The sequence below is a fragment of the Parasteatoda tepidariorum genome, chromosome 5 (genome assembly GCF_982258835.1).
Source record: "Parasteatoda tepidariorum strain Cologne lab strain chromosome 5, Ptep-v5.0, whole genome shotgun sequence".
In the NCBI taxonomy this organism is placed as follows: Eukaryota; Metazoa; Arthropoda; class Arachnida; order Araneae; family Theridiidae; genus Parasteatoda; species Parasteatoda tepidariorum.
The window spans coordinates 22,673,893-22,689,386 of NC_141759.1; the positions used below are offsets into that span (position 1 = coordinate 22,673,893).

The 15,494-nt window shown below is 31.6% G+C and overlaps 1 protein-coding gene across 2 annotated transcripts in view; it reads left to right on the forward strand.

Annotated features, from left to right (window-relative positions):
* The window catches only part of LOC107457427 (multidrug resistance-associated protein 1), a 159,914-nt gene that overhangs the window by 124,848 nt on the left and 19,572 nt on the right, over window positions 1–15,494 (forward strand). For both annotated transcript variants that reach the window (XM_087163516.1, XM_087163517.1), the window contains exons 20-23: window positions 893–988; window positions 6,066–6,183; window positions 9,262–9,406; window positions 13,329–13,494. In XM_087163516.1, coding sequence (XP_087019642.1) covers window positions 893–988; window positions 6,066–6,183; window positions 9,262–9,406; window positions 13,329–13,494 — 525 coding nt within the window. The remainder of the gene's footprint in view (window positions 1–892; window positions 989–6,065; window positions 6,184–9,261; window positions 9,407–13,328; window positions 13,495–15,494) is intronic.

Consider the following 15,494-nt stretch of genomic DNA (forward strand, 5'->3'; position numbering starts at 1 on the left):
GGTGACTGCCGAAGCCAAGGTATTTAAAAACACACAATTCGAGTAAATTTTTAATTTTTTTAATATTATTATGGTTACTAAAATGGTTTGAGGAAATGAATGCAATATAGAACACACTAAAATAGTTTTATTTATAAACACAAAGATGTCAACTTGCTCCGGACAGCGAATAAATATTTTCAAATGGTAGTTTATTCATTGGGATTCTTGGTTTAATAAATTCAATTTAGTAGATTTTTATCCACCACTATTTCTAAACAATTCGTAGGTTTATATAATTTACCAATGTTTTTTAATGTGTTCCAAACCTCTTAAACTAAAAAATGTGTCTAATATTTGCTAATTTATTTTGTAGTTATTTACCGTTTGACCAGATGGCAAGCCATGTAAAATTAGCGTGGCATCAGGCCTGAAAGTGAGACGGAAAAACGAAAATACTGGTAGAGAAACTATTTCATTATTTGATAATATTCGGGAGGAGTTAATCTATTCTCAACAATTCACTGTACTTAATTTTTACTCGGCGAAGAGGAAATTTCATATAAAAATTGTATCCGTTAAAAGCAATTGGTAGACATGGATTTCTATAACTCCCAAAAAAAAATTTAAAAAATGAAATTTATTTGCTACCAGTTTTTACTCTTTTCTGTCTTGCTGTATATGGGCTTTCAGCCGTGTGTGACATTCAACGTGTTAATAAGAAGTATTTTTATTCCCCATGTACGTTGAATATTACAATGTTTTTTTTTATTTTAAACTAAGTGAATTCATAAAAAAAAAATGAGTAAATGAAATCGTTTAGTGTGACCCATGCATCATTTTATGAGAAATGTATGCAAATGTATTTTATTAAAATAATTTTAATGTTAGTTTTTTAAATTTTTGTTTTCAGGTTCATCGTCTCGTGTATTGGACTTATATAAAGAGCATGAGTTGCCCTTTATGGTTGTGTACAGTGCTGGGATATTTAGCATACGTTATATCTGAGGCAAGATTTCATTTATTAACTCTACATAATTAAGTGTATACTTTTTATTTAGTAAGTAATAGCATTAGTTTCTGTTAGAAATATTTTTCTCATAATTTTATGACAATACAATTACATAAGTGTGGGCCAAAAAAAAGCCGAAATGTCTTAAATCTTTTGGTAGTAGTCTAGAAAAGTTGTAAACTAGCAACTTTAAGAAGTATGCAGAATCTTATAACTCTCAATTGATATCTCTTAGCGATTGAAGATGAAAATTATTGCTTTTATTATTCAATTACATAATTACCTCTTTATAAAAAAAATTTGTATTCGAAACTATGGAATGTCAGTTAACCGGTTAAATCCCTGCGTCATATATTTAGGACAGTTCCTTTTTTCAAAGACATTCATTGTGGTGGGAAACTTTTTTCAGTATTTTCATTTATCTGAGTGAATTAAGAGATTCTTAGATACCACCATGATTTAGTTATTTCTGATTAGATCTAGAATTCTAAGGAACAAGTACTTTTTGATCTATCAAAGACTTTTTGAATGCCTTAACAGTCGAAAACCAATAATTTTCGATAATATATTATACCACTTTTTCCATAAAACCACTTTATGTATCATGTCAATTTATAAATTCGGGACAATACAAGTAAATATCTTTCGTCTTTTGATAATCAAATGCATACCTGCCAACTTTCACTCTTTCCGAGAATGGATTTTCAGAGTGGTGGTAAAACAAAAAACAATCCGACTCGAGAATATATTTATATTTTGATCCCGTTGAAATTGTCCTGCGCAAGGATTATTATGCTTTCATATATTTATATGTAGTGGTGGTCAAACACATTTATATATATCATTATAATTCAAAAAGTAAATTGGAATAACCTGAGTATTGCTACCACTTTAAATATGAAAATAAAATCTTCCGGAAATGTTAGTAGGTAAGAAAATGTAAAACGGCTAACGTCATTTTACTTTTGTTTTAATGGTACATAAAACTAATAGCTTAATCCTTTCGCACCGACGGTCACAAATACGTGACAGCATAAAACCGTATCAATCGGGGTAAAAAGATAAAACTGGTAATCAAAGTAATTCTTTAGCAATTTATTTGTGGGCGGAGTTATAATTGTTTGATTTATTTAATTCACCATTACTTAGTTCAAAATAAAATTACACTGGTGTGCAAAACTTAAGCAACAAGTGGTTTTTCGGCCACAGCTCCCCAACAAAGTATAAGATAGCCATGAAATTGCAGTATAATATGCACGTAATTCAGTAGAAAGATTATTTGTATGCAAAGTTTAGAAATAAAATGTCGCAACTGATGCAAGCGTATGTAAACCTTGTGGGTCGGCGCGCGCAGGTCAAAGCTGTGATAAAAGGATGAAGAGCACCGTAATTAAAGACATTCGCTGCAAGTGCAAATGATTTGTTTTGTGAAACATGTCTTCAAGAAATCATTTAGACGACTTTACTCGAGGAAGAATGATTGGGAAGCTTGACGAGGGGTGTAGTGTGACCAGTGTCGCCGAAGAGTTCGGGATCAACAAAAGTGTTGTTTCTCGTGCTTGGAATGCCTTTAAAACTACTGGTACAGCTGTTCGGAAGGTTGGTGGTGGCGGTCCAATGAAAACAACACCAAAAGATTACGTTGTCCTCCAGGCGAAAAGAAACCGTTTTCAGTCAGCGATTACTATATCTCAACAGCTGTGCACAGCCACAGGACGACAAGTAACAAGATTTACAGTGGCCAGACGCCTCCACAAAGGTGATTTATTTGCTAGACGTCCTGAACGCTGCATACCTTTAAAAGTTAGCCATCGGCGGCACCGTTTAGAGTGGTGCAGAGAACACGAAACCTGGACGCCTCATCAATGGAGTCGCGTCCTCTTCACAGATAAGAGTCGTTTTAGTGCTACAAGCGATTCTCAACGTCAGTTGATCTGGGGAGAGGATGGAGCTCGATTTCATCCCAATAACATCGCGGAAAGAGATCGTTACGGTGGTCCTGGAGTTGTCGTCTGGGGTGGCATTATGTTAAACGGGCGGACTGAGCTTCAGATCTTCGACCGAGGTTCTGTAACTGGAGACCGCTACTGCAATGAGGTAATCCTACCCCATGTGCGTCTGTTCCGACGGACCATTTGACCAGACTTCATTTTCATGGATGACAATGCCTGGCCAAACCGTACTGCTAATGTTCAAGAGCTACTGGAAAATGAAGATGTCACACGTATGGATTGGACAGCTTACTCTCCAGATCTAAATCCCATAGAGTATATGTGGGATGCATTAGGGAGACGTCTTGAGACACGACAGTATCCTCCAGGTTACACCCATCAACTGAAAGATGCGTTAAAGGAAGAATGGAGACGTTTACCCCAAGAACTCCTGGATAATCTGGTGCTTAGCATGGAGAGACGATGCCAAGCAACAATTACAGTAAGGGGAGGGCATATCCCATACTAGGGAACATCTGCCAGTTGTACTCACGCTTCTTCAGGCAATCATGTGTAACGCCACTATATGTCAAATAAAGCCTTTTTTTGTTCCATACCCTACTTTAAGCTTTATATTCATTTCTGCGCCATTATTCTTTTACCATCGTTTAAGTACGAAATAATGTACATCACATCCAAATTTCATGTCAATCGGATGATTTCTTGTAGAGTTATGACAAAAAACACACTTGTTGCTTAAGTTTTGCACACCAGTGTATTTAGTTATACTTCGAACTAGCATTGATTATATCGATGATTGAACTGTGATGGCTCAGAGGATAGAGCGTTCGCCTTTCAATGCAGCAAACCGGGTTGCTCCGACTACAGTGCTGACGTGAAATATACTCAGTGGTTGACGGATCATGGGTTAAAGTCCCCTTGACGTCAGGCTAACCGTGAGAGGTTCATGTGGTCTTTCTCTCCATGTAACGCAAATGCGGGTTAGCTCCTTTAAAAAGTCCTCCACGAAGGCAAATCTCTCCCAATACTCGATCCAGGAGTTCTTTTGTCTTCTGGATTGGATTCAAAATTACAAGGCTACGGAGTTGAACATTAGTAGTTGTAAACCCATAAAATTGGGTCGACTGTTCAACGACTGTTGTAAAATATTTATGATTAAATTAACAGTAAGGCAGAGTAAGTCTGATTTTGTACGAGTGCTTTTATGAATCACCCGTCCTCAAGGGGTTAATGTCCAGAATTTGGCGCCGTTGAGATAGCAGAAAATAGTGACTTTTAATGTTAAAATTTCCTCGTTCTGTTAAGAATAACTTTTAACTTAATAACTTAAGGTAACTTTTAAATGACATTGTAAGAAAAACGTACAGTGCGCAAAAGAATAAATAAAGATCCTAATAACTTTTGATCTAATAATCAGATATTCACGTTCTAAGACTCAAATTAAGGGTTCGAAGAGATGACCTCAAATATGCTAATTAAGTTGTGGAGATGACATTTTAAGTTACGAAATCAGACATAAAAACGTACTTTCTTTGAATGAACATATATTTTTTTTCTGACGGAGTTGGATTTCTGACCCCATAAATATAGGGGATTGACGCAATCTAGGAAATATACTCCCCGTATTTTGGTCAAAAAAGCGGTTCAAAGTTTGGACCCCTTAGTGTTAATTTTCCGTTTTGCGTATTTCGCCATATCTTGAGAACTTCTTACGTGAATTAAAAAAAAATTTCCCACATTTAAAAAAGTTCGTTCATCCAAAGACAATTCTACGCAAAAAATAAATTTTAATATATATTTATTATTTTTTTGTTATTTTATTTAATTCTTATCGAAAATACTCTTAATTGTAAGGTATAAAATTTTTAACATGATTTTAAGGTATGTAATTTTACTTGGCAAAATATAAAATCGGCTTAATAGTTCTTGAGGAATCGAGATTTAAATATACGACCTGTAACTTCTTCGAGCTAGTGATTATTCATACACCACCTAGTCCCGTTCTTAAGGCTCTTCCTTAAGACAGGCATAGCAAGAAAATCATGAATTTCGATCTCGGTCTGGCGACGTAGGTCGAACTTGAGCTGGTTCCCCTCTTTCTTAACTTTTAATCCACAAACTAACTAAAGGACTTTCAGTCACCACATACAGTCGGACCCCAATTTAACGAACCCCTATTTAACGAATTTCGCTATTTAACGAATTTTTTTTCAACCCCAGCAAAACAGAGTCAAAAACCCCTAATTAACGAATAATTAAACCCGAATTAACGAATTATTTCAGCATCCGGAAAAAAAATTTTCATTAATTTTGATCAGAAAAATATTGCATTTTTTTGTATTTGGCAGATTCTAAAGGGAAAAAAATCTTTCCTGGGAGGAATAAAATAGAAAAAGTGCATATTCGTCTCAAACAAAAGAAAAACTCGCAACAGTGAAAAACAAAATTCGTCGTGGGTAGGTGGGCAGAGTCAATAAGACATTACACTTGCAAGGTCATTTTCCGGGGGTTTGTCACTTGGACTATGAGTTAAACAGGAGATTCCTTTCTTATCTTAGATAGTCGTTTATAACTAGTAATTTTTAATAATACATATGTGCAAAAAAATTTTTTTTTGAACCCCGATTTTACGAATTACCCCGATTTAACGAATAAAATTTCCGGTCCCGATGAATTCGTTAAATCGGGGTCCGACTGTATTTAACATACCCCTTGCTGCGTATGCATGCCGGTTGATTTAGTTGACCGCCAGGATCAAACTCACAACTCTTTGCTCAACAGATACGGAATGAGGGATTTCTTTACCTGCCATAACACTAGAGTTCTTTGTGACTATTCCAGTAGATTTATCAGCTTTCCAATACTCTTCAACATTTTAGCCTTTTTTGGTTTATCAATAAACCTACTTTTTTTGCTTATATGTTTTATATGTTTTGAGTTTTAACAGTACTCACCTGTCAAGCTAAACTTTATTTTTATATTAGTTTCCTAAAAAATATTAGCTTTTTCCGAAAATTTCAACTTTTTACACCTTATGAATTGTGAAGCAATTTTTATTTATTTCCTTTTACTGATTATTTTTTTATTATTTGCTTTTCTGAAAATATGTATTTGTTTTTTAGACTTATGGCAACATTTGGTTAGCGAAATGGACAACTGAGACTGCATTGATTGGAACTCATGGTATCGAATCCACTGCGTATCGACTGGAAGTATACAGCCTTTTGGGTTTAGGGCAAGGTGGGTAATCTATGTTAAATGTTATGTAAATATTATCTATGTTTAATATATATATATATATATATATATATATATATATATATATATATATATATATATATATTATATATATATATATATATATATATATATATATATATATATATATATATATATATATATATATATATATATATATATATATATATATATATATATATATAATATATATATATATATATATATATATATATATAAAAAAATCACAAGAAAACACGAACTTCAATAAACATCTGCCTTCTAAAACTATTTATGATCAATTTTTAAAATTATCCAGTATAATATTACCTTGCGCACACCCATTTCGGGCCCATCCTTGGTAACTAAAAAATCAAATCTCAGAATAACAAATCACTTCAGCTGTGCAGTAAGAACGACACTTTAAAACCCTCTTGTTACACTCAATTTGCGCTTTTGTTCTCCATCTTTTGTTTTCATCTTTTGTAATCTGGCAATCTTTCTGCGAAAACGTTTTTAAATCTTTCTTGAAAAATATTTCGACCATGTAAGTTGATCTGATTTTGCTACTCGCTTTATAGCCCCCTTTTTAATGTTTTTCCTTTTATTTCATTTTATTTTCTGTTTTTACATGTTATTTTTACTTTTTGTGATCTATTTTACTTATTGTTATTTTTATAATAAATTTTTTGAGTGCTCCTCACACTATTGTATTAATATATTTTGCTTTGGCTTTATTGATACAATATCAGAAAGCACTCTGTTTTGCGGATATTATCGTGTGAGCTGAAGAAAAGATTATATCTTTTTTTTCCCGGTTTTTTGAATAAAATTTCATTCTTTTTTTTATATTTTTTTATATATTTATTTAAACTATTGTTTGTTATTTTTTTTACTTATTATTCCCCCCCCCCCTTTCTTTTTATATGTCTATAATTTTTCTTTGTTTTATTCTTCATTTTGAACTTATATATATATATATATATATATATATATATATATATATATATATTATATATATATATATATATATATATATATATATAATATATATATATATATATATATATATATATATATATATATATATATATATATATATATATATATATATATATAAGTTCTATATATATATATATATATATATATATATATATCGATCGATCGATCATAATCTTCATGATTATTTTATTTTATATTGTTTATGATTATATTGTTATTTAATTATATCCCATGCCACTCTACATTTCCTGATTGTGCATGTCACACGAACCCCCTCTCGATTTTTGGAGCTGAGCACCCTCTCTTCCTCCCATCTCCATTCCTCCTCACTACCCCTCATCATCGATTTATTACTACAGATGAATCGGTTAATGCCGCTTCGAGGCAGCGCACCGAGATTCATGTGATTTCTACCATTCTACCATGATTAGATAAATAAGAATTAATTTTTTTTTTTTTAAATTAGACATACTCACTTGTAATCTGCCACTTTATTATTACATAGTTTTTATGTTTTTTTTTCCTTCTGAATAATTGCAATTTACATACGAGACTGCATGGCAGGTACGCATCCTAAGTCACATTAGATCCGATTAGAGCCCCTGAATTAGACAGACCGACTTATCATTTATTGTTGGAGCAAAGAGCTAACATAAGCACATCGAATAAATATTTTCAAGTGGTAGTTTATTAATTGTAATTCTTGGTTTAATAAGTTCGATTTAGTAGATTTTAATTCTCCACTATTTCTAAACAATGTGTAGGCTTATATAATTCACCACTTTATAATACTTATTACATGCTTTACATTTTTAAAAGCAAGCAAATATTGTCATCTATTTGCAAAATTTACTTTGTAGTTATTTACCGTTTTTTAAATTACTACTTTGGAGTGTCCGCAGCAGGTGGAATCTGTGTAATAACATAGCGAATACTAAAATAACGTTAACTTGCAAACTTGTTTGCTCCAATATTGCTTGATAGGTCAGCTCTGATAGTATAGGAGCCTTAGATCCGATGAATAAGTGAGAACCCACCAGGGCTGGTATTAAGTAACCAGAACAAAGCTAAGTTCACCCGTCTCAAAACAGGATTAGTAATCACCTAGAAAAAAAAAAAAATGGCATCAATTTTGCTAAAAGCAAAATAATGAAAATTTATTAAAAAAATGTGTTGCTATAAATTTATTACTAAAAATTTATATTAAATGAATAAATATAAAAATTTCTTAATACAGAGTTGGTTGGTTGGTTTACTTTGGACTACTAAAAGTGACAATAGAGTTGCCTAATAAAATTAAGAACTTTAATAAAAGAATTTAAAATTAGAAAGTTTTAATAGGAAATGTCTTCAGTTTACTATTGAAACTTAATGCAACGAATGTTTTAGTTTTAAATATGAATAATTCGAAAAGTAAGTCATAGTAGAAGATTCTATTGAATAAATTCGTTAAAGAACTTATAAATAAATATATGTGAATTGAGGTCTACCATTTTTTATATTCTTAGTCTCCAGTGGCATTTCTGATAATATTTTCGAAATAACTTCTATCGAAAACTTTAAAGATATTATGTTCAGATCTCTATATATTTACTTGGAAAAAATAAAACATTCTGGTAGCAATAAGCAAAATAATATAAAAAAGTTATATCAATATTACTACCACTTTTTGATTTATTTTCTAGGTGTTCCAGGGTGCATATGCACCCAGCAACAAGGTAGGTACGCGTGCCTAAAATATAACAAGTGCTTGAAATTGAAATTTAATTCCATACTTTTTTCATGGGTAATGACTATAACAGAAGCATCTTAACAGTGAATTAGGGAAAACCGTGCTTATTTTTAAAAGACGAGTCGAAATATATTTGAATTCGTTATCGAATCCATTGAAATATTAATATAATATTCTCACTACTACTGGAGAAAAGTATTTTTTAAAACTGCGGTAACTGCTCAGTTATATATTCAGCCTAAACCTTCTGGGATTTAGGGGAAAAATGCTTATTTTTAAAAGACTAATTGAAATATAAAACATCAAATTTATGAACTTCAAATTGCATATGTTCTTTTTCTTTTTAGTTGTATTTGTAATCATCGGAAGTGTGGCATTAGTGTTTGGAATTATAACAGCAGCTGGACAATTCCACAATAAAATGTTGAATAGCCTTCTTAAGTCTCCGATGTCTTTTTTTGATAGCACACCAATGGGAAGAATAACTAACCGGTAAGTTCTAATACATAATAATACTAGCTGAATACCCGTTCTTAGTAATAAGTAAACAACGTCTGTGAGTACTCTACACCAGCGCCTTCTATAACTGAAAGCCTCCACACGGGGTCTTATAGGTAGTCCGATTTGACAACTTTGAAAGTAAATTAATTTACGAAAGAGACATTTAATAGAATATCTAGTTAAAATAAGAAAGTGATGGCAAATACGCGTCTAAAATAATTTTGATTTATGAATATTATTTGTTTGTCTTATTTACTTATCTTCCACCAAAGATTCAATTCTCAAGTGCATATGTTAACTTACTCTCAATTGCTTTTAAAATAGATCTTTCCTATGTAAGTTCCCGTCATGGGATATTTCAAGATGAATGGGAAAAGGGCCATTTAGGCATCAGATGGCCAGTTCTACAACAACGAACGAACGAATTTTTAAAATAGAGTTTGGTTTCATGCGCACCACTGAACCACTTTTTAAATAGTCTGTGCAGACTACTTTTACAATTTTATTTTATAACCGTCGTTGAAAAGCTAACCCAATCTTTGGGTTTACGACTACTAATGTTCAATTCCGTAGCCTTGTAATTTTGAACCTGATCCAGAAGACAAGGGAAGTTCTGGATCAAGTATTGGGAGAAAATTTCTTTCGGGGGGGGGGACTTTTTGATGGAACTTAAAAAACCGTGTGGAGGTTTTCTGATGTAGAAGGTAATGTCCATACTCTCTTACACGTGAAGCGCGAAATCTTTTCCTGCTAGTGTTTTCCACTTCTTAAATTATTTACCACTACCTATCAGAATAAAATAAAGAATTTATGAGTCTCTCTCTCATAAACACTCATCCAACTCCAGAATTGTTCGTTATAACATATTTAAATTTTCTGATTTGCCACGCAGACTAAATTTGCAAATATAGACAGATTTTGCCAGTTTTAGGAAAGGTTTAGCATGATATATCGAATAAAAGTGGTGAATTAAAAGTGGTGAATTTTATATGCCTACGAATTGTTTAAAAATAGTGGTGAATAAAAATCTACTAAATTGAATTTATTAAACTAAGAAGCACGATAATTAAGTAAATTTTGAATAAGTTTTCTGCAATTCCATAAAAAGAGTGTAAATTTTATAGTTCTATATAATGTTATATGCTGTCAGCCAGCTGTTTTTCGCAGCCTATGTGCAAGGTCAGTGTCAACAAGCGGTGGCAGACGCAGCCTAAATGTAATTTCAGTGTCAGCCACCGGTGGTTGACGCACCCTAAATGTAATTTCAGTATTAGCCACCGGTGGTTGACGCATCCTAAACAGAATGTCCAGTGTCAGCCACCGATGGCTGACGCGGAGCTCAACGTTTTAACCATCGATCCTCATAGAAAAATTCAATTATATCATTCGAGAGGGACGTTTTAAGAATCAAATTTTTCATAGGTTGTCGTTGTATCCATATCAACTAGCTATTGATAAAACTTAAACTGACAGGCTTTTTTGTCAAATACTTTAAAAATAACATCAGCGATATTTTCTAGCTTATAATTAACGAATTTGTTTATTGTGCGTTTCTTAATAATCAAATACTTTTTAAAAGTTATGCAAGATAAACTTAATATCCACCTGAACGTGATAGATTATGAAGCGTAAACAAATAAGTATTCCTAAAAGTTATCTGAAAAATCACGTGCTTATATTGTTTAAGGTAAATCTTTAAAAAAGTGTTTCGATAAAATTAAATGTTTTAAAGTCAATGCTATTTGAAAAAAATATATACTTTGCATTGAAAAGCAAAATTAAAGCAAAAATTGTGTAATTCGTTTAAGAGAAAGTAAAAACAAACGTTCTTAGAAAAAAAAACCAAGCCAATCGAAGTTAACACGTTGAGCGCCCAGCCATCGGTGGCTGACACTGGACTTTCCATTTAGGCTGCGTCAACCACCGGTGGCTGACACTGAAATTACATTTAGGCAGCGTCAACCACCAGTGACTGACACTGAAATTACATTTAGGCCGCGTCAACCACAGGTGGCTGACACTGAAATTACATTCAGGCTACGTCTGCCACCGCTTGCTGACACTGACCTTTCAAATAGGCCGCGAAAAAGAGCTAGCTGACAGCGTATAACATGACATAGAACTATAAAATTTACACTCTTTTATGGAATTGCAGAAAATTTATTCAAAATTTACTTAATTATTGTAATTCTTAGTTTAATAAATTCAATTTAGTAGATTTTTATCCACCACTACTTTTAAACAATTCGTAGGCTGATATGATTCACCACTTTTCATAGTTATGTCATGTGATCGCTGACTCGAGAGTATCCGCCCCTAGTTTTATACCTAACTTATCCCTTCTATGAGCACGACAACAAGTATAAACTTACGTCAACCAGTGTTTCTGCTATTTCTCTTGCTTTTTATTGCTACAAACACAGCACTCTAGTCGCCCACGGGCATCAATACAGACGAAGAAGTGGAGTGCGTTGTACTACATCTAAGCCTAACAGTTATGTCATGATAAACCTTCTAAAAAAATAGCAAAATCCGTATAAAATTTGAAAATTTAGTTCGTAGTTATTTACCGTGACCAGATGGGAAAGTCATGTAAAACTAGCGTGGCGTTCAACGTGCTAATCAAGCGAATTAGTTGGAGCCCCTAGCGGGGCTGATGCTAAGATAACCAACACATATGAGTAATGAGTATGAGTGCTAATCAAGCAACTTTGATGCCTAAGATGCTTTATTTTTGGTAACAGACTGGGAATCTTGACAACTTCAGAAAGTTGTCTTTGTCACCAGTTCACCTGATTTTTCATTAAAACCCCGGGTTTTACATAGTTTTTCGTAAGAAATCGGGCTTTTTTTTTAAACATTTTTCAAAAATATTTCAAGTTTTTATTCCTGAGTCTTTAATGAAATTGCGGAATTTTATAACTATTTATCACTTGTTTTCTCTCAATTTTTTGGGGAAAATTTTGATTGATAAGCTTTTATATTTTTATTTCTAACAACAAACAAATTGTTACATAAGAATTTTAAATTTTTTCAATTAAAAGATCAGCTAATTTCTTATTTTGTTAACACAGATTTAATTCCAGTGTATATTAGAATAAAATTTAAATTTTTGCTCCGTTACCATTGCAAGTTAATCTACAATTTTTATTTTTAAATTCTTATTTAACTTTTGGTTACTATAAAATTATTTAAATATTTTTCACTTAACTGATTGTTTAGAAATTTTGTGTAAAGTTTAACCATAATAACAATACCGTTTGACTTATTTGTATAACAAATTTTGATTAGAAACTGTTTTTGATAAAGTTTATATTAATGGTAAATATAACTTAGTAGTTGTTTATTAATCACAAAATAATTAAGTTACATATTGTTTTCTATATGCTTTTCATGAAATGGTACATAAAAATGTGATAGTACAGGATTACTTTGTATGTTAAAATAATTCCAATTTTAGTTTTAAAATCTTAATTTGTAATACTAATATAAATCAAGTAGTAATAATAGTAATTAATAACTTCAAGATAGGGTGATATATAATTACAAGTTATGAATAATTGAATAGTTTAAGATCGAATAAACTTCTCAATGTTTTTCCCTAAAAACATTTTTTTTAACATAAAAATAAATCCAGATTTTCAATTTCTGTATTTCACAACTTAGAAAAAAACTTTTTTATCCAAATTCCATTGTAATTACATTATAAAAAAAGTGAATATTCTAAACTTATTTTATTGTCAGATGAAAATATCCTGGAAGTTCTTTCAGCTAAGCAGGTAAAAATGTGTAGTAAAATACATTTGTAACTAAGAATATGTCTGTAAAATATGTTTATAAATTATAATTGCATGACAAATTCGAAAAAGATTCTTCCACTTACTAATTTATAAATTACATTTTCCCCCCGCAGATTTAGTTCTGATTTAGATATTATAGACACTGAACTATACGGTCATATTGAAGGTGTGATAAATTGCATCTTCTTCATTTTTGCATCATTTTACATAATTGGAAGAAATGCCCCCCTTTTTCTGACATCGCTTCTGCCACTTTGCATCATTTATTATATTTTTCTGGTAAGTTTCTTTTGAAATTTCTTAAATTATAACCTGAGAATGATTTAAGTTTTATCTTATAACATCAAATCTAATCATAGTTCTGTTTTTAATCAGTAAATAAAAGGCTCAAGTCTCCCAAAAAACCATCATCTTAATTTGCCTCTTAATTCTTAATTGATAATTAGCATCTTATGCATACTTCGTAGAAGTTTAACCAGATGATATCTAAAGTGGTAGACTAAATTCTGTTGAAATAAACAGATTTTGTCAATTCTTTGAAACGTAATGATTTGGAAGTTTACAATGATGCTGAAGGCGATCAAAATGTAAAAAGTGGTAGAAAATAAAATTATTTTAGTTTACTTATTATCTCTTTAATTATTCAATCGTAACTACCTCTACGACTTAACATTTCAAATTATTCATATTAAAAACATTCTTTACAATCACTTTCAATAAAAAACTGGAAAAAAATGCTAGATAACATTGTCAATTTTAATCTCTTTTAATAAAGTTTAAAGCAAACTGGTTTACCTTCACAGTGGTCTGATCGGACTACGTACAAAAAACCGCGTGGAGCCTTTTAGTTACAGTTTCGTTGCTAGAGCTGTCAAGTACTACACTTTTTGTAAAGTATTTTATGAAATGGTAAGAAATTATAAGCTAATGCTTCAAAATGTTTGGCAATTTAGCTAGCATTTTAAAAGCCTCACCTGGAATTGCTGTTTTTTATAAACTTATGAAACGTTTTAATGCAGTATAAGAAATACCTTTAAATCAAATTTGCAAAACGAGGAATATATCAATCCCGCACCATCATTTGCCATGTAATTTCTTCAGTTATTTAATTTAAAAACATAAAAACCGGTGTCACAATAATTTCATTCTTAGTTTTATCTGGGAAATACATAGCTTGCATATCCCCAAGTTATATCTTATAAGCATAAGGCCATAAATTTTAATCTATAATCTTGGAATAGTGTTTTTTTAAAAGACCCAAAAAGTAGCTGACATAAGAAGATTCCTGTATAGTTGTAGCATTGGCGAACTACCACTCTATTTGTAGTAGCACTTTTCATGTAATTGCAATACATACCATACGGAGCCAACGCATATAAACTTAGCTATCACTAGAAAAACTTTTTCCAAAAGGACAGAAGGTTGGCAGCCCTACGTCCAAAGTTTCAAGTTTCTAATATAATGACTGATTAATTCCTTTCCGTGCACTGACTAGCATATTTTTATCAATATCCGTCAGAGTAGCAATGTTCTTAGAAATGGGCGTACGTAAACTTTGACCTTCACAAGAAAACTTTGGGGAGTGTAAAAAATTTGCCTTTCTCAAATTTATGCAATCTCAAATAACAAGAAGTTTCTAATTCAAAACTGATAAACCAGTTCCGTCCATACGTTGACTAGCATGTTTTTATCAATATTGTTATATCAATATCTAGCATGATGTATCAATATCGTATGGATTGACTAGGTTTACCTATGTGATAGGTGTCACACGTTAAACATTTATGGTATGTGCCAGAATCTTGGTAAGTCTTTGTATGTAATGTACAGTTTCATGAAGAAAAAATAACCACCCCGAATAACTTTTGATCCAATATCAACTTCTTTAAAATGATGTAAAGAATTGAATACCTTATAATTCAAAAGTTTTTTCGACTGTAGTTAAATAAAATAATAATAATCTATATACATATACACAAAAAGTTATTTTTTCATGAACTTATCTTTTAACAACCGAATTGTACAATGTAGTGTAGAAAGTTTTCAATTGGCTTAATTATTTCTCAAGATATAGGGAAAAAAATCAAAAAATAAAACTAACATTAAAGGAACCAAAGTTTAGACTGCCTTCCGGCCCAAACTATTGGGACCATATTTCCCAGAGAGCGACTACCCCATATATTTCGGGAGTCTGGAATCTGAATTCGTCAAAAAAAAGTATATTTAATCAGAGAAAGTACAATTTGTTTCTGAGTTTTTTACCTAAAATAAAGTCTTCT